This window comes from Crotalus tigris, unplaced genomic scaffold, assembly GCF_016545835.1.
Source record: "Crotalus tigris isolate CLP2741 ecotype Arizona unplaced genomic scaffold, ASM1654583v1 scf7180000024391.5723578, whole genome shotgun sequence".
NCBI classification, from domain to species: Eukaryota; Metazoa; Chordata; class Lepidosauria; order Squamata; family Viperidae; genus Crotalus; species Crotalus tigris.
This window is the reverse complement of record NW_024100561.1, coordinates 2,105,560-2,132,754: the sequence shown is the minus strand read 5'-3', so window position 1 is coordinate 2,132,754 and position 27,195 is coordinate 2,105,560. Positions and strand designations below refer to the sequence as shown.

Sequence of the window (27,195 nt, the reverse complement as noted above, 5' to 3'; positions counted from 1 at the left end):
TTTAATGCTACAGTTGTAACACAGATAGAATTGGCAGCTCTCAGAATTTTGTTTTAAAAAATGGTGATTACTGATATTGTCCATTCATTTGGAGATTTGGGGAAATGCTTACATGATTTATAGGTTCCACAAATAATACTTGTCTGTTTGGTAGGATAATTTTGCATAGCGGTTTTTCTAAAAGAGGTGATCTGCCTTCAGTTCCAAAGCTCCCAATTACTTGAAATTACTTCCTGTGTTTCCTAAGTATATGCACTCTAAAGTAAACACCTGTTTCTTACAACCAACTCTTTCTTTATCAATTTATTCCCACCTCCCACAAATAAACCACCAGCAGAACAGTTTTCATAGTGTCTTCTTCTTGTCCAAGGTTTTACTTTTAATCTGGCCATGCATAAATGAGAGATCTGCAACTTTACAATTTCCTTTAGATCAAATCCTATGTTCTCTGGAAAATATTTGGATTTAATTGTCTAAAGTGGTACTATGTTCTCTGGAAAATATTTGGATTTAATTGTGGTACTATGTTCTCTGGAAAATATTTGGATTTAATTGTCTAAAGCTGGGGTAGGCAACCTTGGCTCTTTTATGACTCGTGGACTTCAACTCCCAGAATTCCTGAGCCAGCCATGCTATTTCTTGGGTGCCTGTGGTAACAGTTCTGCTTCCCCCCCCCCCAAATATTCTAGCAAATAGCACAAGAAATCTTCACCAAGAAATATGCCAGTGCAAAAAAGCAAGCCCTTTTAAAATAAAGAAACTAACTGGACATGAGTTTGGTTTGATAACCTGGGAAATCTTTGAGTCTAAACAGATCAGAGGTTGTTGGGGGAAAAAATGAAGGGGCAGTTAGACAGGCATAGCAGCATGGCCAGGGATGGCAATATACAGAAGGTCTCCTTAGAACTGCTGTTGTGCAAGCTTGCCTGAACTTCATTGTGGGTCAGTGTAAGCATTTGGCCCTTTCTTGGTTAAGTAAATGTTATTAGGAATGCATCTGCATCATTCTTAGATCAAAACCGATGTCAGTTCATGTCAGTTTAAATAACTGTGAACATGCAGCTGCTCTCCACCCCCACCCCTCATGCCTTCTCTTCTGCTGTCATAAAGCAGAGGCTAAGCATGTAATTTATTAACTAGTTTTGGCTCCAGAACATTGTGTCTGAATAAAATCTGTCTGGGCTTTGACCTGCATCTTCCTGCCTTGCCCTTGCTTGCTGCATTAGAATTCCCATCTTCACTTTCTTAAGTACTGATAATCCTTTAATGACTTTACAATTGAACATATCTTTTCTCTTGCAAGGGTTTTTTCCCCTCCCCCCCTCTCCTCTCTGCAAACATTTGCTTATCAGAATTATAGAACATGCCCTTTGGTCAAGGCCAAATAGAAGGAGAAGTTTGGTGCTTTCTTCTGTGTTTGTATCACTATTTGGTTCAAGAGTTAATGGAGAACTATTAAAGTTCCCAAGCAATAGAGCAGTGTTTCTCAACCTTGACAATTTTAAGGCATGTGGACTTCAACTCCCAGAATTCCACAGCGAGCATTGCAATAGAGAGTCCCGTAGGAGTCCATATATGTGCTGGCTTTAAAGCCAGTCAATTCCTTGATTTGATCCAGTACAAACTCCACCTCAGAATTTTAAATTCAGTGACATTAAATGCCGGTACATCTGAAACCCTTATAAGCAAGGAATATCTGTGGTTTTTTTCATGCTAGATTTCATGCCTGTGTTCTCCAGCTCCCATTTCATCACCATATCAGAAATAACCCACGTTTCTTCCTGACGGTTATCTCCGATAGTGCTTCATTCTGCTTCTTTTTTCTGAAAACTAAAAATGCAGGTAGGTGAAATAAATATCTTTTGAGCCTAATGCCACTTTTAAAATGTCTACCCCGGGCTGACTTTTGTTTAATGCTTTTTATTACCTGGACAATCCCTGTAGTAATCTTGGCAAGATTTCTGAAGTGGTTTGTTACTGCCTTCTTCCTGAGCTGAGAGACCCTGACTAGCCCAGGATCACCCAGCTGGCTTTGTGAATAAAGCAGGACTAGAACTCACAGCCTCCTGGTTTCTAAACCAGTATCTTAACAGTTAGACCAAAATAGCTCTTCTTTCCTTTCTTAAAAGCAAATTAAACTTGAAGTTGCACTATTGGAAGTTGCTATCCCCTTTTCCCTTCAAATAGCCTTTAAGAATAGTGATTAGGAGTGGGACTTTGACATTAAGAGAAGGGCAGTTAACTGTGGAGTCCTTGGTGCCCTTTGAACTCAGTTGCCTGCAGACATTTCATTACCCAGCTAGGTAACATTAAGCCCCTTTTTTGTCTGCTCAAGTGATTGTTTCCTCTGAGGGATGCTCTTTGGCTTGGAAAGGAAGCCCTCACTGGGTTACTGCTGGGTACAACCGTTTATTTTTTATTTTGACATCAGCATGTAGTGAGGAATTAAATCTCCTGTGTGAAGTGCGGGTCCCAATCATTTTCCCACAAAGGTGACAACAGCATGGTTTGTTTTGTTTTTGGTTTTTGGTTTTTTTTTTTGTTTGGTTTTTTTTTTTTTTTTTTTTTTGCTTCTTTTTGAAGTAAAATAAAATAACCGGTAGTGCATTCGAATATCAGTCTGGTTGGTCCCTCAAGAGTGCCAGAGTAGCGATGTTTTATAGAAGAGCAATTGTACAGAATCACAAAATACATTTCTAAGTTTGGGGGATTTCTTTTTTTCTTGTAACAGGTAGCTCAGTTCCACATTCTTACAAAGCAGTTCAGTGGCTCTCCTTCCATGCCTTCAGCACTAAATTGGGAAATCACAAGGTGATTTACAAGTGTCTTGTTGGACCTCTCAAACAGTGTAAGTATTCCTTTCCTTTGATGTCCTTCATACTTTTTAGATGTTTTCAAGTGAATGCATAGAGCAGTGGTGGCAAACCTATGGCACAGGTGCCAGAGGTGGCACTCAGAGCCCTCTCTGTGTGCCGTCGCCCCAGTCCTAGGCCTTCAGCTGGGTTTTATAAAACCTTTTCACTTTAGGCCTCTGCCGCCATGTGCAAAAAAAAAAAGTTTAATCAGTCATTTTCAACTTCTCGCGGGGAAAAAAAAGATCTTGCAAAGTTGGAATTGATTGATTGAACTTTTTCGTCCCACCCAGACTGCCGTTTAGTCCCACCGCAGCCACGCCCACCCAATTGGCCACACCCCCTCAATTGGCCACACCCACCCGGCACCCGACAATGCATAAGTGGGTTTTGGGTTGCAGTTTGGGCACTCGGTCTCTAAAAGGTTCGCCATCATTGGCATAGAGTGTCAATACATTTTATATACAATATGATGATTAGTATCATGATTGTGGACCTTAGATACCCTCTTTCTGTAAGCCCTGTCAGATATAGTTATTCTTCTTTCCACATCATCTGAGGAGGGAGACCAGAATTAGCTTATCACCCTACTCCACTGCAACTTCACAGTCTAGCAGAACTTTAGAAAAAGACAAGCCATTCCTTGGTAGATTGTCTGGCCAGCCTAGGGGACAAGCAGAGGGTAACTCTTGTTCAGCCTCAATCTAGCTCAAGCTGCAAGTAACTGGTTGCTTCTAACAGCTGCTAGGCTGAGATAAGTATTATATCTGTTTGTGCATATCAGTAAATGTATCTGTCCACATCAGTAGAGTCTATAAGATGCAGCGTAATGCTTGTCAACTACTGTGCTCTCAAAATATTATCTCTATTTCCAATTGCGCTTTCAGTATAGGAGTATGATATTATACATGCCTCTTTAATAAAAATCTTGATAGCAATATACAAAAGTGTTATTTTCTAATTTTAATTTTTCAATTAAAAATGCAAATCTGTGTCAAATTAATAATAGTTTCTGTGATAATTAGTATAAATTGTTTTAGTTGTGTTAAGAAAATTGCTTAATTGTTTTAATTGTATTAAGAAAATTATATTTTTCTTTTAGCGAACGTACAGAGAACTCTGCCTTAAGTTTCATTTATAAATGGAATGTTGCTACAATAAGGAGATTTTTATGATTGCAAGTTAATATTGCCTAGGTCAGGGGTAGGCAACCTTGGCTCTTTTATGACTCGTGGACTTCAACTCCCAGAATTCCTGAGCCGGCTGGCTCAGGAATTCTGGGAGTTGAAGTCCACGAGTCATAAAAGAGCCAAGGTTGCCTACCCCCCCCCTAGGTATTTCTTCTTTAATTGTGTTAGCTGCACTATGACTGGCATCTTTCCTGCAATAAAAGCACATGCATGTGTATTTTTATTATTATCAGCCCAAATCAATCCACTGCAAGATGAAGGCCTCCTCTTGAAAGTTATAAACCATAATCAGCACCCTGACCCAGTGCAGATAGGTAGATAGGTGTTTTGTGAAATCATAATTTAAGGCCAAGGTTTCATAACTGACTTCTGTGCCCAAGGGAGAACTAAAACCTGAGCCTCCTGCTCCTGATCCAAAACCTTACCTTATATTATAGTGTCTTATGTATTAAATTTGAAAAGGCAAAGGATTTGCAAGTCAAGGAGCACCATGACAAAAATGGGACTAAAATTATAGATTATAGACCAAACTCTTGACAACCAGCCTTAGAATTGGCAATAAAGATATCAAAATGGTGGATCACTTCTGCTTTTTAGGATCAATATTAGGGAACAAGCAGTCAAAAAATATGCCATAAACTAACACTGGATAAAGCAGCCATGAAGATCTTGGAAAAGATCTTCATAATGGTTTGATGTGTCTATTCGGATAGTCCAGTGGTGGCGAACCTATGGCACGGGTGCCAGAGGTGGCACTCGGAGCCCTCTCTGTGAGCACACGTGCCGTTGCCCCAGCCTCGCCTTGCCCCACGACCCCTCCTCTCCAGCAGCCCCCCTGAAGGAGAGTCACCCTCGAGCGTGGCCCACACAGAGCAGCGCAGCCAAGGATATGGCAGCCAGGCAGCGTAGACAAGATTCTACCCTCACACCCCATCATGCACAATTGATGCTGCAGAGCACAGGCAGAGGGCGTGACCGCCATAGCACTGATGGGCTGCCTGGGCAATGTGCGGTGGGCCCTGGAAGCAGTGAGTGGCCCTGCGGGCAGGTGGGGTGGGAGATGGGGGGTGGAGCGGGGCCGGGGCCAGTTTTTGGGCACTCAGTCTCTAAAAGGTTCGCCATCACTGGGATAGTCTGTTACTTACATTCATCCTCAAAAATTACAACTGGGATAGTCTGTTACTTAACATTCATCCTCAAAAATTACAACTGTGATGCCACCCCTGCCATCCAATGGTTTCATTTTGGGCACTTGGCAATTGGCTTACATTTATGAGCGGTTATAAAATCCACAGTCATTTGATTGCGTTTTGTGACTCTTTTGTCATCTTCAGGCAAAAAAGGCCCATTAGACTTAGGGCCAAATACAAAATACAGAATAACAATGTTGGAAAGGTCTTTGGATGTCTTCTAACCATCTACTCGAGGAGGAGACCCTATACTATTCTGGTCAAATGTCTGCCTAAATTCTTCTTAAAGACCTCCAATGATGGAGCACCCACAACTACTGGAGGCAAGCCATTGAGTTATACAGTTAATAACTAATTTAATGAATTGTTACTTAATGGTTATTCACTTAGTGGTTCATTTAGCAACCAAGTGATTCGCTTAACGACCAGTGACTTGCTTAACGACCATTGTAAAACTGCAACAATTTACGACCAAAATTTCGTGGTCATCAGTCAAGGACTGTGTAAACCTACAAGGATCAGAACTGTGTAAGCCATGATATTCCCTGTGATACTCTATGGAAAATAAAAATGGACTTTGAAAAAGTGCAAGATAGGAAGAGTATTGACATTTTTTTTTTTTTTTATTAAAAGTTTTATAAATTTTACAAGAAAAACAAGAACAATACAAAACAAAAAACAACATATACAGAAGAAAAAAAAATTAAACAATACATATAAAAAAAACCCCACACCCCACACCCCTCCCAAAAACCCTCCCTTCCCCCCCCCTGAGCTTCCCAGAGCAGAATATAGGCTTAAGCAATAAAAAAAAAAATAAAAATTAAATTAAAAACTTTATATTTATATATACAAAAAAGATATCTATAATATATATAAAAATAAAACTTATGAAAAAGCTATATGATATTTTTGTATACCCAATCTAAATTGTATAAATTTTATCCATTTGTCCCAGATAGCAAAAAACTTCTCTTGCGTTTGTTGCTTTAAGAAAGCCGAAATCTTTGCCATTTCCGCCAGATAAGCTACTTTAAAAAACCATTCCTGCAATGTAGGCAAAGATTCCTTCTTCCAATATTGTCCAACTAACAGCCTCGCGGCTGTGATCAAATTTAACATCAATACAACCTCCTTTGTATCACAATCTGTAACAATACCTAACAAAAATAATTGCGGAGTAAATTTTACCCTCCTTCTAAAAATTCTCTGGATATTCCACCATATTTTGATCCAAAATGCTTTTATCTCTCTGCATGACCACCAAATATGATAATAGGAAGCCTCCTTATAACCACATCTCCAGCATTTAGGTTGCACGTCAGGGTACATGTAAGACATTTTTTGTGGATCAAGGTGCCATCTATAAAACATTTTATAAAAATTCTCCCTTAAATTCTGTGCTTGAGTAAATTTGACATTTCTCACCCAAATAGTTTCCCAGGTGTCCAATGAAACTGGCTCACCAAAGTTCTGCGCCCATCTAATCATACAATCTTTAATTAGTTCCGTTTCTGAGTCCAATTCAACTAAAACCCCATAAATTCTCTTAATGTGGGTTTGTCTTTGATCCTTCAGTTGCTTAATAAGATTTTCATCTTCTCTAATAAAACCCACCTTACAATCCATCTTCCATCTATCTAGTAGTTGCCTATATTGGAACCAAGAATAAGTAAAATTTTCTTGTGCTAATTCTTCCCGTGATTTTAATTGCCAGTTTTGTCCATCCCATTTAAGTAACTGTCTATAAGACACCATATCCATTTTAACCCCTCTTTTTATTCCTTCTATCGCATGCCAAGGTATAGCCCATAATGGTACTTTAAAATCACTTTTATAATATTTTCTCCAGATCCTAAGTAAAGAAATTCTTAAAATATGAGATTTAAAAGCCCAATCTATTTTTTTATTAAATATTAAATAGGCATGCCACCCATAAAGTAAATCCCATCCCTCTAGATAAAGTATCTCAGAGTTTGTCAAATTTACCCAGTCACTAATTAATGTTAAAACCACCGCATCATAATATAATTTCAAATTTGGTACCTTGAGTCCACCCCTCTCACGGAAGTCTTGCATAATTTTGAACTTAACCCTTGGTTTTTTCCCTGCCCAAATAAATTTATTGAGACCCTTCTGCCACTCATTTAAATTAATCTCATTTTTCAAAATTGGTAACATTTGAAACAGAAAAAGAAACTTGGGTAAAATATTCATTTTTATCACTGCAATTCTTCCCATGAGGGATAATTGCAGCTTTTCCCAGTTCTTCAAGTCTTTCTGTACCCCGACCCACAACCTTTCATAATTATTTTTAAATAATTTTGCATTAGAAACAGACAGCATCACCCCCAAATATTTTACCTTATTAACAATCTCAAAACCCGTCGAGTTAACCAAAATCTGCTTCTCCTGACTCGACATATTTTTAGGTAAAATTTTAGTCTTATTTACATTAATCTTAAAACCCGAGACCAAACCATAATGGTGAATCAACTGTAATAAGTTTACTACAGAATAATCAGGTTGCGACAAAGTAACAACCAAGTCATCCGCAAAAGCTCTCAACTTATATTCTTTTTTATTAACATATATTCCTTTAATTTCCTGAGACTCTCGAATTTTGATCAATAATATTTCCAATGTTAAAACAAACAACAATGGCGATAAAGGACACCCCTGTCTAGTACCTTTCTCTATTGTGAAAACCTCCGACAAACCTCCATTAACAATAAGTTGTGCTGTTTGTTTTTGATATATTACCTTAAGGGCTTGTAATATGTTTTCACCAAAATTCATTTCTTCCATTACTCTTAGCATAAAATGCCAATTCAGTTGGTCAAATGCTTTTTCAGCATCTAAAAATATGAGCCCTGCAGGAACTTGGTTGTTCTTATCTAAGTATTCTAATAAATTAATAATTTGTCTAACATTGTTTTTCATATACCTTCCTGTTATAAACCCTGATTGATCTTTATGCACAAGATGATGCACCACCCTCATAAGCCTATTTACCAAAATTTTTACAAATATCTTATAATCCACGTTTAAAAGAGATATAGGCCTATAGTTTTTTGGTAAAGTAAGATCTTGATCCTCCTTTGGAATCAATGATATAAAAGCACTACGCCATGAAGGAGGAATCTCTAAACCCTGTAAGATACCATTAAAAAGATCATTTAATGGTTGGATCATCTCCTCCATTAAGGCTTTATAATAAACAGCTGTTAACCCATCCGTACCCGGTGCTTTCCCTAATTTCAATTGTTGAATTGCTGAGGCAATTTCCTCCTTAGTAATTAAACCATTAATTTCATATTTCTGATCCTCAGTCAGTTTAGGAAAACTTGCCTCAGCTAAATATTTATTTATATCTAACAGTTGTACATTAGTAGATTTATATAGGTTTTGATAATAATCCAAAAAAGATTTTTTAATTAATTCCTTCTGAGAAACTAGTTTACCCTTATAATTTATTTTCTCTATTATTCTCTGTCTCTGTTTCTTTCTTAATTGATAAGCCAACCATCTCCCCGGCTTATTAGCATTACAAAATGTATTTTGTTTCATAAATAATAAATTGGTTGCAGCTTGATCTGCTATCAACATATTAAATTGTGACCTTAATAACTTTACAGATTCTTTAGTACTTTCATCAGAAGGATTTAGAATCAAAGCCCTTTCTTTTAGTTTAATTTCATCTTCAAGTTCTCTACGTTTCTGAATCTGATTTCGCTTATAAAAATTATTCATTTTTATCAAAACACCGCGCATAAATGCTTTACCTGCATCCCATACCATTGACATTGAAGTCCCCTTGTACATATTCAAAGCAAAATAGTCCTTTAAACACTCCTTTAGTTTTTGAACATTCTTCTCTTGTCTAAACAAATTTTCATTAACTCTCCAGGATCTTCTTTCCTCTTTCTCTTGAATCAACTCCATCCAAACTGGACTATGATCCGTCAGTGATCTAGGAAAAATCTTTACATTCTTTACTTTATTATACAAATCCGTGGTAATCAAGAAAAAGTCAATTCTTGAAAAAGATTGGTGTCTGTCAGAAAAAAAAGTAAAGTCTCTCTCCTCTTGATTACGTTCCCGCCAATAGTCCCTTAATTCCCAGTCTTCTTTCATATCAAAAAAGGCTTTAGGTAGCCTTGCTTGTTTAAGAAAAGGAGAGGAACCTTTCTTGTCCCTTTGTGTGTCTAAGACACCATTCCAATCACCCATTAATACCACTGATCTATAATCAAGCAAAGTTATTTTTTGGTGTAACTGTTTATAAAATTGTTCCTGTTGTTGATTTGGAGCATAAAGTCCAACTATAAGTACTTTCTTACCATAAATACCAAGTTCAATCATCACATATCTCCCCTGGGGATCTGATTCTACCAGACAAGCTGGCAGGTTTTGTTTGACATATATAACAACTCCCCCTTTCTTCCCAGGTGCAGGAGATATAAAATGAGATCCCAAACGAGCATTAACTAAATATTTCTGATCTTTAAGTAGAATATGAGTTTCCTGTAAACAAATAACATCATTGGTATGTTGCTTCAAATAATAAAAGATTTTTTTCCGTTTCTGAGGAGAATTCAATCCATTAACATTCCAGGTCAAAAACTTTGCCATCTCCCTTGGCACGCAGCCTGGAGAAGACACCATCAAACTCTGACAGAGCTGCGTGTGTTGCATAACTCTTGGGTCTTGCTCCTCCCACCGGCGGTGATGCACTTCCAGGAGAATTCTCTTTGGGCTCTTTTTTACGTTGCTCTTTCTCTTTACGCTTATAGGCTGCACGAGTCATCCTCTGCTCTTTAGCCTGCGTTTGGCGTTGCTTTGCCACTTCTATCATCCCTGCGGAAACCAAATCTAGTGCCTCAGATTGCTGCTCAGGTTCCTTACCACTCAAAGATTTCCGACCAGATGAAGTTGAGCCTGCACTCAGGACCGAAGTATAGAAATCTCTAGCTTTGTCAACTGTGTTCAATCTGTAACGTGTCCCAGCATGGCTCAAAACGATACCCATCGGAATTTCCCATCTGAATGGCATCGATCTAGCTTTAAGCTCATTGGTTAAAAAAGCAAAGTCTTTCCTACTTCTTAAAATTTTAGATGGGATTTCCTTTAGAATGATGACATCTTGGGCGGCAATCTGAAATCTTTTGTTGTAAAAAGCTTGTATAATCTCATTCCGCAGGGACTTCTTTGTAAAGTAAATCACCACATCTCTGGGCAAATTCTTCTGCTTAGCAATCCAGGAGTTGAGTCTATAAATTTTTTCCACTTCTCTCTGTAATTCTCCTTTATCCATATCCAAAGCCAGCGCCAGATCACTAAGAACCACCTCCATCAAATCTTGATTCATATCTTCCTTGAGGCCTCTAATCCTCAGAGCATACTCCATCTGTCTATACTGAAACATCAAAATATCTTCTTGTGAGGAGTCCACCTTCCTTTCCACGTCTTGAATTTTATCATCTAAAAAGTCAACTTTGTCTTCCACTTCCTCAAGCCTTGCATCAAGCTTAACCACCACAGTAGCCAAACCTGAAACAGCTGCCAGTATATCTTGTCGTAATTCATTATTATTTTCTTGCAATTTAGACTTTATCCCCGTTATCTCTTCTTTGAGATCAGATTTAATTTCTGATTTAATCTGTGAAACAAATTGAGTCATTTCCTCTCTCATTTGAACTACAATCTCTCCCATTATGCCTCTAACCTCTTGTACTGAAAGTCCAGGTAGAGGAGGGGAGGGTGGTGGCTGAGCCGGTGGTGCATGTTTAAATTGTTGTTGTAGCTGTGCAGTGGAAGTTATAGGAGAAGAAATAACCTTGGGTATTGAGGAAGGCTGCTGCCTCTTTGAAGCCATTTTAAAAAGCACAATTGTCACTTCCCTTTCCCCTCCAGCCAAAAAGGGAGGAGGAAAAAAAGAAAAAAAGAATTTTTAAAAAGAGACAAACTATAATCATTAAAAGTCCAGAATAAATCCCAAGAATAAGTAGTAAAAGAGCAAACAATTCAAAAGAAAAAATTCTAAGCCAAAAGCAAAAGCAAAAGCAAAAAACAGTCCTTAAAAAGGGAAAGTAAAACAAAAGAGAAAGGAAAAAAAAACTCCGACACTTTCAAAACGCCATCTTAAGTCCTTTCACTAGTATAACAAAGAAAAGGAGGAAAAATAGTAAAAATCAAAAGATAAAAAAAATAAACACCTAAAATATAACAAAAAATCCTTTAAACTGCTCCGTCCGTTTAAAAATTACTCACCAAAATGCTGTAAACACGGAGATAGAAGCGGCGGTTTCTTTTGCTTCCTAGGAAGCAAAAACAGCTGGGAGGCGGAGATCAGCAAGAGCTCCGAGGGAACACTCCTTTCACCCCCTCTAGAAATAAATCCAGAGGGGGTTCAGGGGTTCTACCTCTACTCTTGCGTTCTCTATCCCTTCCCTTTGCCCGGGAAGGGATTTCCGAGCCGCGGGCCAGCTGATGCGCGCTGCGCTCCGCGGCTCTGACACTTCCCCAGCTGGACGGCTAAGAGCTAGCCGCCATCGCCGTCGCCTCCCACCGGAAGCTCCCAGAGTATTGACATTTTTGAACTGTGGTTATTAGAGAAGACTCCTGAGAATGCTGTGAACAGTCAAGAAAACAACGCAATGGATCATCAAAAAAGGAGTTCTAATTCAAATAACCAGACTCAAATTATCCTGCAAAGCTCTAGCTCTCTGAAAAAGTTATAATGCTGGGAAAGATAAAAAGAAAGAGAAGAAGAAGCTGACCAGCAAGAAGACAGATAGACTCAATTACAGCAGTGAGTAAGTAGAGCTTTGGAAGACCTGAAAAGAACAAGTTAGGTAGGAACAGATCATCATGGAGATAATTTATCTAATTGGTCATTAAGAATTAACAACAGTTTGGTGACGTATAATCAAAATTTAGCACTCCTTCATTTACTTACACACACACACACACACACACACACACACACACACCAGATCAGCTTCTTGAACATATTGGCTGAAAACCAAAATTTATCACATCATGCATTGATAGTTTCATTATGTGAACCGAAGCAAACAACAATGCAAAACAAATGGACTCTGCAGCCAAGCGAGACAAATGCTAATCATAACCACAACAGAATGAATGCATGGGTGAATGAATGAATGATGTTGATTATACTTAGCAGAGTTGAGCCACGTTGCTGTTGGCAATGTTTGTGATCTAATTCATTATTTTTTATTTTATTTTTTGTTAAACATTGAAGCTAATTATTTCCAAAGATATCAATAATTAGTCCTACAGAAGGAAGGTGACTGATAGAACTTTTTCAGAGCTTTGTTGTCTGCTTTTTTCTAAAGCCAGGTACATGGTGATCTGGAAACATCTGTTCAGAATCACTTGTTGGTCTAAAGAAGTAATTGGTTACTCTTTCTTTGTAGGTAAATTACGGTTGACTCGGCAAATTCCAGAAACTACCATGCAACTGCTTACTGAAGTGATAAACCCATCATTATATGAAGATTTCAAAGCCATCCTGGATTAGCTCTATAAAGCAACATTCTTCACATTTGCCTTCCACTTGCTTAATTTTTTTGCCCATGTGAGATTTTTTTTCTACCAAGGATTTGGAAATGCAACAAGTTAATTTTTTTTTAAGCTTTGCCTTGCTTCTAGTGAAACATACAATGTTATTATTGGCGGTGAATTGTAAAATACTTGCCCCATCCTTTGGAAAGAAAGCCCCAAACAAGTGTTCTTGATAAGTAGTTCACAGCAAGAACATTGCATGATATTATAGCCCAACTGGATGTAGGCTTAATTTTGTGGATTACTGAGAGATTAAGACAATTTAGGCAATAGTTTTATATCATCAACAAGTATGTTTTTCACAAAATAATTTTAAAAATTTATCTAATTAGAACTGGTTGGGTTTTGTTTGTTTGTTTGTTTTCATTTTTAATAAGAAAAAAAATAGTGTAATCCAGGAGTGGTAAACCAGCTATCTCTTCTGGTGTAATGCCCAAATTGTAATGTACGATTGTCAAAAACTATATTCCCTCCTCTAAAACCTCATCAGAATAATACTAAATGTTACATGGTATAATGAGCAGTATTGAAACCAAGTTGCTTCCCTTAAATTCTGATGAATAACCCTGCTGGAGTATGCACTCAAGCATACAGATTCGAGATACAGCTGTAGTTTTATTGCTGACATTAAGACTACATCAGAAAAATCATCTTTTTTCCTACAGTGCTGACATAATAAGGAGCTCCACTGCCAGGCTAATTGCTAAAGAAGATGTAGAACTCTATGGGTGCTTACTGTCCTATTCTTCATAATAAGTAATCTCTAGGACTAAATAATCCATCTCAAAGTAATTGATGTACTGTAGTTCTGGCTAGATTGCCATATAAAATTCTGTTTCAACCCATGCTGGTCTGTTCTTCTCTCTGCAAATAATAGATATGTTCCCTGGATATAGGGAAGATAGTTCGGACTCTTAATTTTTGCCCTGTAGGTTAGATGGTTGACAAGGAGTATCATGACATCCATTTTTATGGCCCTGCAATAAAAACAAGATAGCAAGGAGCTTGATTTGAATTTCCATTATTTCACTTGGTAGAACCCTCAGAAGGTTTTGAGTTTTGCTTCAGTAGAAGATTCAAAACATTTGAATGGGGGTGTTTTCGTTTGCCGTTTGGGACAAAACTCTCCGTGTTTCCTGTCCAACCCTACTTTAGCAAGAAGGGAAGCTTGTGAGATGGGCATTTCCATTCCCCCAAAGTGCAGCACAAAGGGGAAATGAAACCACACTAGATCATTGGTCCTGCCCTGAAAGTGGTTCACAAAAATTGTCTCATCAGCCACTGATCAGTTTCTACCCACGGGGTCATTTTAAGAACTGACTGTGTATTTACAGTCAGTTCTTAAAATGACCATATTTACTTGACTTGTGTTTTATTTTTCCACTTCTCTGTAGTTTTTATTACACCTTTTCTTGTAAATCCAGAGTTCTGGTAGCCTTTTCAGTTAAAAACATGCAGAAATGTTTAAACCAAATTCTTGAAAACTTGTAGCATTGCAGAATATAATACTGTATAAAGGCTATTTGTATGAATACTTTGGCTACTTTCACTAAGAACTCTATAGAAGTTTATATAAACAATATATATTCTTTAATTTTCATAGATTGCCTTAATATACTTTTTCTGTGTTGAGAACCTGAACTGGTTTACTATGGATCACTGGAATCAGCTGATAGAATCCTAGAGCATCAGTTGCCTTGGGTGCTTTCACATGGATGAAGGGCTTGCTTCTCCTTCCTTTTCAGCAATACTTGCTTAAAATGGCAAATGGCTCCCATTGGAAAACATATGCACGGTAGGACCACAACCAAGGCAGCGATGAGTAAAACCCAGCGTGGATAAAATTTGGACTGTTTTGCAGGAAACTCTTCCTATAAGTTAAACATACATTGCATAAAATTAAAACTGAATGATAGTAGTACAAAGGGGTCTACACAGAGGCTGACAATCCTTCAAAAGGATGTGCCTTGCTTTTCTTGCAAGGAGATCTCATATTATTCTTCATCTCTTGTTTTTACAAAGACATGGAATAATGAATAGTTAGAGGCAAGTTGCTCTTCAAATGTAGATGATAAGCTACTCTTATTTTATTGTGATAAATGCGTACATACTTGAGAGGCAAGTTGCTCTTCAAATGTAGATGATAAGCTACTCTTATTTTATTGTGATAAATGCGTACATACTTGCTACCCCAGCCTATATACAGAAGGCATTCTTAACTGGTATCCCATAAAAATAAGCACAGCACCCAGCCAATGGAGGGCAAATATATGACATATATTTTTGTTGCACATTATTTCTTTATCTGCTTCCAGACTAATAATCTCGGAGCAGCTGACAAAGAACAACCATAACTAAAAAATCTAGATGGTAAACTATTACAATGAAAGCAACACAGCAAAGAAGAAATGTATTGCCAATTTGATATACATATCTTGTAACTGGATAGTCCAGTGATGGCAAACCTTTTAGAGACCAAGTGCCCAAAACTGCCCCACCCCGTCCCTGCTCCACCCTGCCCACTGGGCCATCCTCCACCTCCATGGCCCACCACAGATCACCCAGGCAGCCCAGCACCACCATGGTGGCCACGCCCTCCACCCATGCCCTGCAGCATTTGCGCGCGATGGCGTAAGGGTGGCATTTTGTCCCCCACTGCCCGGCTACCATGTCCTTGGCTGCGCTGCTTCGTGTGGGCCGCGCCCAGGGATGACTCTCCTCCATGGGGGCTGTGGGAGGAGGCGGGCTGGGGAGACTGTCCACAGAGAGGGCTCCGAGTGCCGCCTCTGGCACCCGTGCCATAGGTTTGCCACCACTGGGATAGTCTCATTTATAGCTAACGTTTTCTAAATCTGAGTTGGCTGATAAATTTGATTTTTAAGCACTATCTTTTTATGGGGAACTGCTTATGCAATACTATGGTGTTGACTGAATCCTTATTTTTGTTGCATAAAAATAAAAGCTAGAAATTAAGTAACAAGTTTAACATACATAGCTTGGATTCCATGCACTGTAGGTTGATGGCCGTTGAATAGACAGATAGCTCAAAAAGACTGAAACCATTAGTACAGGGCTGATAAACTGCCAGGATGCCTTCCAGTATAAATTTACTGGTCTTCCAGTCATCCATTCCACATTATCACAGAACCTGTGGTCAAATTGGTTTATAGTCACTAGCAATTTAGTTCACAATGGAATAGCTTAATTTGCAATATAGCAATTTTATGTAATGCATTAACTGTTTATTTTGTACTAACAGGAGTGTAGTCTTTTTTAGGCCCTTATTACAATATCATCACAAAGTTAGTCTTTGATATACCTCTCCAGGGTGTTTTAGTTACAAGATATCTTGATGGAAATCATTTTATACCAAACTGCAGTAAAGGCTGACTAACCAAATCTTATTGGCAGACTTGCTTTTTTAATCAGTTGCTGATAGAGGGAAAAAACCACTTCTCATGAATCCTAGCAATGCTCACAATGTGCACCACATTTTCCTACAAGTACCAGTAGATATAGATATGTAAGAATACTGTATGTGTGTATATATTCTAAAAGCTTAATAGCCCTAACTTAAGGTGAATGACCTGTATGAATTTAAATTCAGTTGTATTGCACATTAGATACAAATCTTCAAAACTAAAGTTATTTAACTACTACTGGAGAAACTTGTCTTCTGTTAGGAATCGTGTTGTATATAATACTAATAAGGAAAATATTGCTTAGAGCATTATTTTACAGAAGACAGTAGACCAGTGGTGTGAGACAATATTCCAGGGGGTGCAAAAACTTGGGTTTAGAAGTTTCAAAATTATAGTGTATATGCATAACCAGGTATTACTTTTGTAAGGGATGTGAGAATATATCAGAAGCGTTTTAAATTACAGCATTTCTGCACTAGTAATGTCCACTCAGACATTGGCAAAATAAAGTCTAAGGATGTTTTTAGTGAGAAAATTCCACAATGCTAGTGCAAAAATCTCCTTTGGTGATTTCATGTAGGTAAGCTGAGGTTTTTTTATGCAAACGGAGTGGTTAAAAATATTAAGAGTTTATGGAGGAATTTGAATTGATTAATCACTGCAAATCAGTGAACTAGACTGTGAAAATCCCAACTGGTGTGAAAAAAAATGACTGATTTTTTTTCCCCCCTAGGAATCCATTGAACTACCTGTACAAACAGAATTGCTCGAATGAAAAGCTGGGGTCTTGCTCATCATAGGTGTGAAAGTGTTTTGCTTTGTTAAAGTGATGATCATTTCATTGTATTAGGAGGTGGTTGCAAGGCAACACCTTTACCTCAAATGCTTCCAGAGAGCCTTCTCTAACTAACCTTAAAAGAGCCATCTATTCCTAGCTTAAGCCTTTCCTTTCCTAGGACATGATGCTAATGATGATTTACCATATGCCTGGATCTGAACTTCACGAAGATCATGTATACAGATCTCTGAATACAATAAAAGTGTATTCAAGTAAAGCAAGTATAATCTTAGGAGAAAGCTTTTGTTACGTATTTATTTGCTAGGTATTTATCCTGCCTTTCATTTGGGGACTCAAAATGCATAGCTCTTCTTGCTCCTACTTTCCCTAAAATTCCTGTAAAGTTGGTTGGGCTGAGAGAGAATGACCCAGTGAAGTTCTGTGGCTGAGGTCTTTCCACTCTTACATTCCATACTGTCTCAGTTGAAGAGCGTACTAAGAAATGGACATACAAGAATCTCGTTACCTTTTCAGACCATAAACGTATACAACACTGCACAGTTCAAGTAAAGAAATGATCAACAACGTTAAGCTTCCTCCATAGCTATCAAACACTTCAAGCCAGTAGCTTCCCGATCGTGTAGTAAAAAGGAGACCCAACAAAAAAGAGGCAAAGCATATTATACCTAATGAAAAAAAAGTAGTGTGTGAATGAAAATGCAAAAAGAGATCAATTATAATTTAGTCAATTAAATATTTCCAAGCTCTTCACATAGATAATATCTGATCTGTCAAACTTGCTTCTTATTTCCCCAGATCCTGACAATCTCCCCGCTCCCCAGATTTCTCCTGAACATTTACGGACAGGGGCAAAGTTGGTTAAACATAGATGAGAGTTTCTGCTACTGATTTCACTTAGTGATGTACTTTGCTCAGTAATAAAGGCAGACATCAAGCTCACAATGTATACAAATTATATTTATCTTGCTGTACATTGTGCAATTATCTTTATAAAAGTGAGTGCAAGCAAGGCAGGCAGTTTCTGATACCACTCTTATTTGCCTTAGAAACTAGTCTGGCTGTTCTTGCCCCCTTTATCCCTGAAGGCAGTTGCATAATATCTAAAAAAAGGGAAAAACTGTGATTCTGTATAGCCAATTACTATAGCCTAGAGCAGAGGTCCCCAACCTTTTGAGCACCAGGGACAGGTTCTGTGGAGGGAGGTTTTTCCGAGAACCGGGGGGTGCATGGTTTTGTGTGCTGCCTGCATCCCGCGGATGGCTTTGCTTGTTTTGTGCGGACCGGTTGCTGGCATGCAGCAGCCTAATACCGGTCCACGGACCCGGGGTTGGAGACCCCTGGCCTAGACGAAAAACAGTCTGCCTTCCAGTTCACTAAACAAGACAAAACATAATCAGTTGGCTGGGTAAGTACATGGTTACCCACATCCCCCTATCCTGTAAGATAGAGGCAGCTTTTTCAGTTGTCATCAATGTGCTGAGATACCCCAACTGAGACAATTGGGTGCTTCAGACTGAAGATAATATTTAATGCATACAGGTAATCCTCAACTTACATCCACAATTGAGCCCAAAGATGATGTTGCTAAGTGAGACATTGGGTTAAGTGACTTTTGCCCCCATTTTACAACCTTTCTTGGCATAGTTGTTAAGTGAATCACCACAGTTAAGTTAGTAAGACTGCTGTGAAGTGAGTCCGGCTTCCCAATTGACTTTGCTTGTCAGAAGGTCGCAAAAGGTGACCACATGACCCTTGGCACACGGCAACCATCATAAATAAGAACCAGTGCAACCAGTGCCAAAATTCACCAGTGAATTTTGATTACCTGTCTATGGGGATGTTGCAACACTTGGTAAGTGTGAAAAATGGTCATAAGTCACTTTTTTCAATAATGTAACTTCGAACAGTCACTAAATGAACTGTTGCAAGTCAAGGACCACCTGTATTAGCTTGCAAAAAGCTTCTGCCTAAATACATATGGGGGAATGTCTGTGTGTTGTGTATATACAGTGAATTCAGGAAAGTATTCAGACCCCCTTTTGTCGATTTTGTTATGTTGCAGTCTGATTCTACAGTTGCTGAAATTCATTTTTTTTCCTCCTTAATCTACACTCACTATCCCATAATCACAAAGTGAAAAGAGAATTTTAGAAATGTCTGTAAATTTATTAAAAAGAAAAAACTGAAATATTGCATTGGCATAAGTATTCAGACCCTTCATTCAGTACTTTGTTGAAGCACTTTTGACAACAATTAGAGCCTTGAGTCTTTGCACACCTGGACTAGAGGATTTTCTGCGATTCTTCCTTGAAAATCCTTTCAGGTTCAGTCAGGTTGGATGGCAACAGTTGGTGGACAGCCATTTTTAGGTCCCTCCAGAGATGTCCAATAGGGTTCCAGTTAGGGCTTTGGCTGGGCCACTCTAGGACACTCAGAGTTGTCCCTAAGCCACTCCTGTGTTGTCTTGGCTGTGTGCTTAGCAGAGTATTGGAAAGTGAATCTTCGCCCCAGTCTGAGATCCTGAGTGCTGTGGAACAGATTTTCACTGAGGATATCCCTGTACATTGCTCCATTCAGCTTTCCCTCAATCTGGACCATCTCCCAGTCTCTGCTGCTGAAAAACACCCCCACAGCATGATACTGCCACCACCATGCTTCACTGTTGGGATGATATTGGGCAGGTGATGAACGGTGCCTGGTTTCCTCCAGACAAAACATTTAGAATTGAGGCCAAACAATTCAATCTTGGTTTCACCAGACCAGGGAATCTTGTGCCTCACGATCAGAGAGTCCTTCAGATGTTTTTTTTTTTTTTAATTCCAAGTGGGCTTTCATATGTTTTACACTAGGAGAAGCTTCAGTCTAGCCAGTCTGCCACAAAGCCCAGATCAGTGGAGGGCTGCAGAGTTCTGAAACTCTGTCCCATCTTGACACAGGATCTCTGGAGCTCAGTCAGAATGACCATCAACTTCTTTATCACCTCTCTTACTAAGGCCCTTTTCCCCCGATTGTTCAGTTTGACCAGGCGATCAGCTCTTGGAAGAGTCCTGGTTGTGCCAAACTTCTTCCATTTGAGAATCATGGAGGCCACTGTGCTCTTAGAAACCTTCAATGCAGCAGAAATTTTCTTGTAGCTTTCCCAGTTCTGTGCCTTGGAATAATCCTTTCTCTGAATTCTGCAGGCAGTTTCTTTGACCTTTTCCTCTGCTACAGTATGCATTGTCAGTTGTGAGGTGTGCCTTTCCCAATCATGTCCAATCAATTTAATTTACCACAGGTGGACTCCAATCCAAGTGTAGGAACATGTCAGCAACTATCAAGAGAAATGGGAGGCACCTAAACTAAATTTCAAGTGTTGTTACAAAAGTTCTGAATATTTGTGCCAGTGTGATATTTCAGTTTTTTATTTTTAATAAATTTACAGACATTTCTAAAATTCTGTTTTCACTTTGTCATTATAGGGTACCGAGTGTAGATTAATGAGCAAAAAATGAATTTCAACAACTGTAGAATCAGGCTGCAGCATAACTACATTGACAAAAGTGAAGGGGGTCTGAATACTTTCTGAATGCACTGTATGTGTCTACACACACATATATAGGCAGTCACAGACATAGGGGAACCAATATGATGTAATTTAGGTATCAGACAAGAAGTCAGGATTTTAAAAGTTTTACTCCAGCCTTAGGCACAAAGCCAGCTGGATAACCTTTGGCCAGTCACATCCTCTCAGATCTAGGAAAAAGGCAATGGCAAACCACTTGTGAAATGTTGCCAAGAAAACAGCAGAGACTAGTCCAGGCAATTGCCAGGAATCAAAACTAACTCAAAGACATGTATATGGTTTATAGTATACTGTATATACAAAGGAATGGAGCTTGAACCATGTACTTTCGGCTGCCATTTTAATATCACCGATCCCCTCATAGATGCTCCTGCTCTTTCCCCATGTCCACACGCACACACACACCCCTAATGAAGAGGTGAAGAAGACTCTTATGGGGCAGTTGAAAGTGAAGTTACTTGGGAATGGCTTTGCTTGAATCTCTCAATCAAATGGAGTACCTGGAGAAGCAGATTCAAAGAGCCTTCCCTATTTTACTTGGACTACCCTGAAGCACTATAGTTAGGTAATCAGGTAAACATTCAATAGCAATGTCAGCAACTTTATTTAAAAAAATAAAAAGGAAAAGAAAAAAAGATGAAATTGAAACTCTTTTCGAAAGCAATCTTACCACAAGAAACTTCTTTGCGTAAGTATTTTGTCACAAGAGGAATTTCTGTGAAAGGAGTCAAGATGCCCTGAATGAGTCCAAACATAGAAGACAGTCCCAGGCAGGACAGCATGAGGAAAAACAGAATTGACCATATTTGGGCTCCAGGCATCCTCGTTACAACTTCAGTAAATGTAATAAAGGCCAGGCCAGGCCCAGAAACACTCTGCAAAATTTCAAAATGGAATAGGCAATTAATCTGATCAGCCACACACATCTGGAAATGTTATATTATAATGCAAAGGCAAGTCTTGACTGGTTAATCAATGTGGACTAAAATTTAGCTTCTCCATCGATAAAATGAAAATCTAGGCATGGACAAGGATAGGTTCCCAGCAGGTAAAACCTACAAAATGAGACTACCGTATATTCTGGTGTATAAGACGACTGGGCTTATAAGACGACCCCCAACTTTTGAGAAGATTTTCAGGGTTTAGAAAGTCGTCTTATACGCCGGAAAATACGGTCAATATTGAATTTCTGTTTATAGATGAGCACAATAGGAGCTCCATTCCTTTGCTGCTAGAAAGCGAGTGTTGCCCACCACTACTTCCCTAATGCTTCCTGAACTCAGCTGGTATTTTTTCCCCATATATTTTATTGATTTTTTAAAACATAAATCACTTAATAGTTGGTAAACAATGTGTTTGCTGGGTTTACATTTGTAAAGAAAAATTTAAAAATTTAAATGGGATTTTTGAATGCTTTGTCCTGCTGGCTGTGGAATTCTGGGAGTTGAAGTCCACATGCCTTAAAATTGTCAAGGTTGAGAAACATTGTGTTAGTGCTTATTTCTGTAAAAAAAAAAAATAGGGCTGGCCACTAGGGGGCAGATTGGTTTTAAATTTAGAGAACAGCTACCTGGCGTATAAGATGACCCCTGACTTTTGAGAAGTTTTTCAGGGTTTAGAAAGTTGTCTTATATGCCGGAAAATACAGTAATTTAAAACAGTGTTTTTATAAAGTGAGGTTATTAGAGATATCAGGGTGGTGGTGTGTTTACTTATTTTTTTTCCCAGGAACTAGGTAAATAAAAGACCTTTGTCAGAAATACATTTCACATAGTTGCTATGCTCTAGCCTTCACTTCCAGTATGTCTAACAAAGATGGCAATAGAACCATCACCATAAAAAGCAGGTTGCATAACAGAGTATCATTGGAACAGATTTGCCTTTTTTATACAGATCATTTTAACTGGATAAAAAGAATGCTGCCTTTTAACTGTCCTTAATGTCCTAACAATTAGTTTCCTCAAATGATATTATAAAAAAAATGATGAAGGAAAAAAAATGCAAACCTGGCACTTGATTTTTTTTTTAAATCAATTTCTCATCATGTCCTATAGCCACTTTCCTCATAGGAACAAATTATTTACAGTTCTCTTTAAAAACACAGACTTTAAAATTATCTGCATCATTTAAAAAATACTAATCTGAAAAAGAAAGCTGTGTAAAAAAAAGCTAGTCTGAAAACATTTCAGTACCAGTTTTCACATTACACATGCTTCACAGGTTGTGCTTAAATAGAAAAGCTATTAGGTAAGCAGTGAATGAACAAGAATTTAAGATATTTATGGCATAGGAAGAATGGATAAAAATTTAAATCCAATGAATGCATACAACATCAGTCTTATATAAAGGTCTTGAATGGAAAACACCACCAAGAGGGAAATTGGTTAATTTGGTAGTAATACTTGGTCTGACCAAGTCTTTTCCATTGCTAAAGTGACTCTCTGAATTTCACAACTGGTGCATGCTTCTTGCTATGCTCTCAGTGCAGACAAAGCTGCTTAGGTAAAAGACAAAAATATGGTCCCAAACAGGTAGCCCTGTACTTACGACCACAACCAAGCCCAAAATTTCTGTTGCAAAGTGAGGCATTTGTTAAGTGAGTTTTGCCCCATTTTATGACTTTTCTTGCCACAATTGTTAAGTGAATCACTACAGTTGTTAAGTTAGTAATATGGTTGTTAAGAGAATCTGGCTTCCTGGTTGACTAATCAAGGAGAGAAGCAACCTAGAACTAAGGAGAAACTTCCTGACAGTTAGAACAATTAACCAGTGGAGCAATCTGCCTCCAGAAGCAGTGAATGTGCCAACATTGAAAGTTTTTAAGAAGAGAGTGGACAGCCATTTGTCCGAAATGGTATAGGGTTACCTGCCTGAGCAGGGGGTTAGACTTGATGACCTCCAAGGTCCCTTCCAACTTTACTACTACTACTACTACTACTACTACTACTACTACTACTACTACTACTATTATTATTACTTTGCTTGTCAGAAGGTTGCAAAAGGTGATCCCATGATCCCGGGACCCTGCAACCAACATAATTATGAGCTGGTTGCCAAGCACGATCATGGGGATGCTTGCAACGGTTATAAATATGAAAAACTGCCATATGTCACTTTTTTCAGTGCCCTTGTAACTTTGAGTGGTCACTAAATGAACTGTTGTAAGTCAAGGACTACCTGTACACGGAATCCATAGTATTCTTTCACAGGAAAACAGGACCTCTCAGTAATAGGCTTACCGTACCTTACGAAGAAAATATTGAAGATCACAGTTTTTCAGCTTGAGACCAGAAACTCTTGATGGAGCACCTTGACTCAGAGACTCAAGCCAAAGTGTATAGTTCTCTCTTGAAATGCTTTGTTCCATCAAATTAAATGCAGTTGTGAGTGATTCAATATTACTGTTATGAAAATCCAGAAAGGTATGAATTATTTGCATTGCTATGGTGGTTAACAAATCAACTTTTGCTCCTAATTGCACTTTGAGTATTCATGCTTACATATAGCCAAATAGCACCATCCACATAGCATACATGGGCAATGAGATGCTCCAAATATTGAATTACGCCTCTAGTGATTCCTTACCATCAGCCTAAATGCCTACGGTTAATAAAATGATGAGTGGAAAACAATACATAACCCACGTATTATAGGATTTTTTAAAAAAATCTAAGGGTAAAAATAGCAGAAGAAGCATAAAAGAAACACATGCAAAACTTTATTTAATTAGGAAACAGAAATAAAAGACAGAATAAATAAAAAGAGAATAAAATAATAGAAGATAAATAGAAAAAAATGTGAAAAAATCTTGTTAAACAATCAATATGAGTAAGTAATTTGATATGAATTCTACCCAGCAACCGCACTCCCCCCCCCCAAAAGCCAACAGTTTTGTATATTTACTAAATCCTGGGAAGTACAATAATTGTTTCCAGTTTCAGGCACACAAAGATTTAAAAGGTTTCACACACTGTAATAATTTCAGAATGATCAGATGACTAGAAATTAGAGGGAGGGGTGGGGGGGAGGAAGGAAAGAAAGAAGGAAATAAATTTAATTTTATAATAGTTCCATTTAGCTAAATATTTCCAGAAGAGAATGCTGAAAACTAATGCATCACAGCATCCTTATGGGCTCAACTTTACCGCCTATATTATATGACATTGACATGAAAACACTGAAAAAGCTGAGGTGGGGATATGCACCACAGATTATTCCAATATAGATGACATTCTACCATTTCCTTTCTTCTAGTCCCAATGAGGCAAGGGATGTCCTCAGTTGGTCCCTGGACAACAATTTTTTTCCCCCAAAATTTTGCTACCTGAAAAAACCTTTGATGATTATGATGGCCCCTTTCAAATTGAACACATGTATGATTTCAGAATGTTAGTATCATGTAGGAATCTCAAAAAGGTACAAAATTAATGACTAATGTATTTAATCACATGTTTCCAATATGCTGCATGAGTTCAATGGGGCTAAAAGTGTTTTGCTGCTGATTTTCTCTTGTATTCAGTCTCCAATGCATCTCACTGTAGTATTCAACAATATTCAGCCAGCACTGATGGATTCTAGTTGCCCTGATAATTGTTTTTCCACTGGGACAATGTCCTGGTGAAATGTTCAGCAGGGACTGCATTTAGATTTTCAGGAAAGAAGTCCAGGTGTGAATACAGAAAATGAATCTTCAGTGACATGTTGCATTTGATGGTCTTCTATACCAGTGTTTCCCAAACTTGACAATTTTAAGGCATGTGGACTTCAACTCCCAGAATTCCACAGCCAGCAATGCTGGCTGTGGAATTCTGGGAGTTGAAGTTCACATGCCTTAAAATTGTCAAGTTTGGGAAACACTGTTCTATACTATAAGAAGTTTGTCAAACAGCTGATTACAATTTGGTGCTCTGTAGTTGTCAAGAAAATTCTCAGTGACATCCTTGAATGCTTTCCATGTGATTCACTCTGGCCCCCACTAATAGATATTCGAACTGCTTGTCACTGATGATATATCTGATCTGTGGACCAACAACAATGTCTTCCTTAATCTTGGTATCAGTTATTCTTGGAAACATCTATCTCAAATAATAAAAATCTTTGTTCATCACTTTCACAAAATGTTTCATAGTCCAAGTTTTATTCGAAGCAGAGGCAAAAATATCTTGTTGGGTCAAAAAGTGGTTCATGAGCCACATTTGCTGTCCTGGAACCATTTCTTTTCAAGTGGCCATTCTATTTAATGTAATGTGACTCTAGCATGGCTGTCCCATCTGCATATGCAACAACCAAGTACGTGGTCTATCTGAGCTGCATTCCAAGCAGCAGAACCACTACTTTTAGATATCTACAGATATTTCAGTTGTACTGGATGTGCTTCAAACAACAGTTCCATTTTTTTTGTATGTTTCTTTCATGTGTGCACATTGGCAACAGGTACTGAGGAGTATACATTGTCATCATGTGAAAACAGAAGATTTCTTTAAAATAGTACACGATAGGTTATATTACAGGTTAGTTTCATGATTAGCAGCCAAAAAACCAACGGGAAACAAAATCTTTATTGTCCAGCAAATTGAATTAGGATTAATAAATAGTCCCAACAAGGTAAAGGACATTTGCCTAACTAAACAATGTCCAACTTATTTATTCCATGAAAGTCTGATATATTGGATTAGAAATTCTAATCAGCATAATCTAGATCAGTAAGCAGAAAGGATTTTCAAACATGTTGAGAGAGTCATCACAAAATGATGGGAAATTATTTACAGGAGGAAGGTGAGTTTTATCAGCCACATTAACCAGAAGGTAAACTGGTAAGACACCTTTTTAAGTCCCAGGATAACCTTCAGTATCAGCTTAGCTGATATACCAGCTGAAGTCTTGTGTGAGCAGAGATAACTTGTCTTCAATTAGCCAACATATCTCTGTTGGATTTCAACAATTAACAGCATGTGTGAAGCTACTTTGAAAAATGGCTCAGAAACTTTGATATGCCCAAACCAAAGCTGTTATTAACTGGAATTGATAAATCTGAAATACAAAAGCCTCTCTTTGTTGCATTTTATGCACTTTGTATGCCATAGCTTGTTGTTATTCGGTTGACCAAACAAGGAAGAAATAAAAAGGATTAGCCTCAAGACATTATTTCACAGCAGGAAAACAACCCTGTAGTCCCAGTTAGATGAACGTACTGTTTGTAGTCTATTCCTTCTCCCATCGGCAACCAAGTCAGTTTGGGTCTAACCAGGCATAAAGTCAGAAAGATAATAGCATCCTCTGGAGAATGTTTTAAGTCAAGACTTTTCAACCTTTTCACCCATTGTACCACTTTTAGGATATGGCAACATCTGAGTACCACCAGCAAGGTGTCAAAAATTTGATGACCAAAAAAAGGAAAAAAGTGATAAAGTACAGGTAGTCCTCGACTTACAACAGTTCGCTTAGTGACTGTTTCAAAGTTACAATGGCATTGAAAAAAGTGCCCTCCAAGCCACAGCCGAGCAAGACATCTGCCTGCCTGCCCGGCGGTGCTCTTCCTCCTGTCCGAGGTTTTCATTGTTGTGAGCATTTCTGTTGAGGATTGA

At 38.3% G+C, this 27,195-nt stretch overlaps 2 protein-coding genes across 3 annotated transcripts in view; one reads left to right on the top strand and one right to left on the bottom strand.

Moving 5' to 3' along the window:
- TERT (telomerase reverse transcriptase) overlaps positions 1-13,670 on the top strand; it is a 44,723-nt gene extending 31,053 nt beyond the window's left edge. Inside the window, exons 14-16 of the mRNA XM_039329302.1 lie at positions 1,718-1,842; positions 2,732-2,848; positions 12,678-13,670. Coding sequence (XP_039185236.1) covers positions 1,718-1,842; positions 2,732-2,848; positions 12,678-12,781 — 346 coding nt within the window. The 3' untranslated portion in view covers positions 12,782-13,670. The remainder of the gene's footprint in view (positions 1-1,717; positions 1,843-2,731; positions 2,849-12,677) is intronic.
- A 217-nt stretch (positions 13,671-13,887) lies between these two features.
- Positions 13,888-27,195, bottom strand: part of LOC120301742 (sodium-dependent neutral amino acid transporter B(0)AT3-like) — a 40,435-nt gene continuing 27,127 nt past the window's right edge. For both annotated transcript variants that reach the window (XM_039329303.1, XM_039329304.1), the window contains exons 8-12: positions 23,856-24,012; positions 21,282-21,486; positions 17,552-17,711; positions 15,817-15,973; positions 13,888-14,696 (exon numbers count right to left, since the gene is read on the bottom strand). In XM_039329303.1, the coding sequence (XP_039185237.1) occupies positions 14,514-14,696; positions 15,817-15,973; positions 17,552-17,711; positions 21,282-21,486; positions 23,856-24,012 (862 nt within the window). In that variant the 3' untranslated portion in view covers positions 13,888-14,513. The remainder of the gene's footprint in view (positions 14,697-15,816; positions 15,974-17,551; positions 17,712-21,281; positions 21,487-23,855; positions 24,013-27,195) is intronic.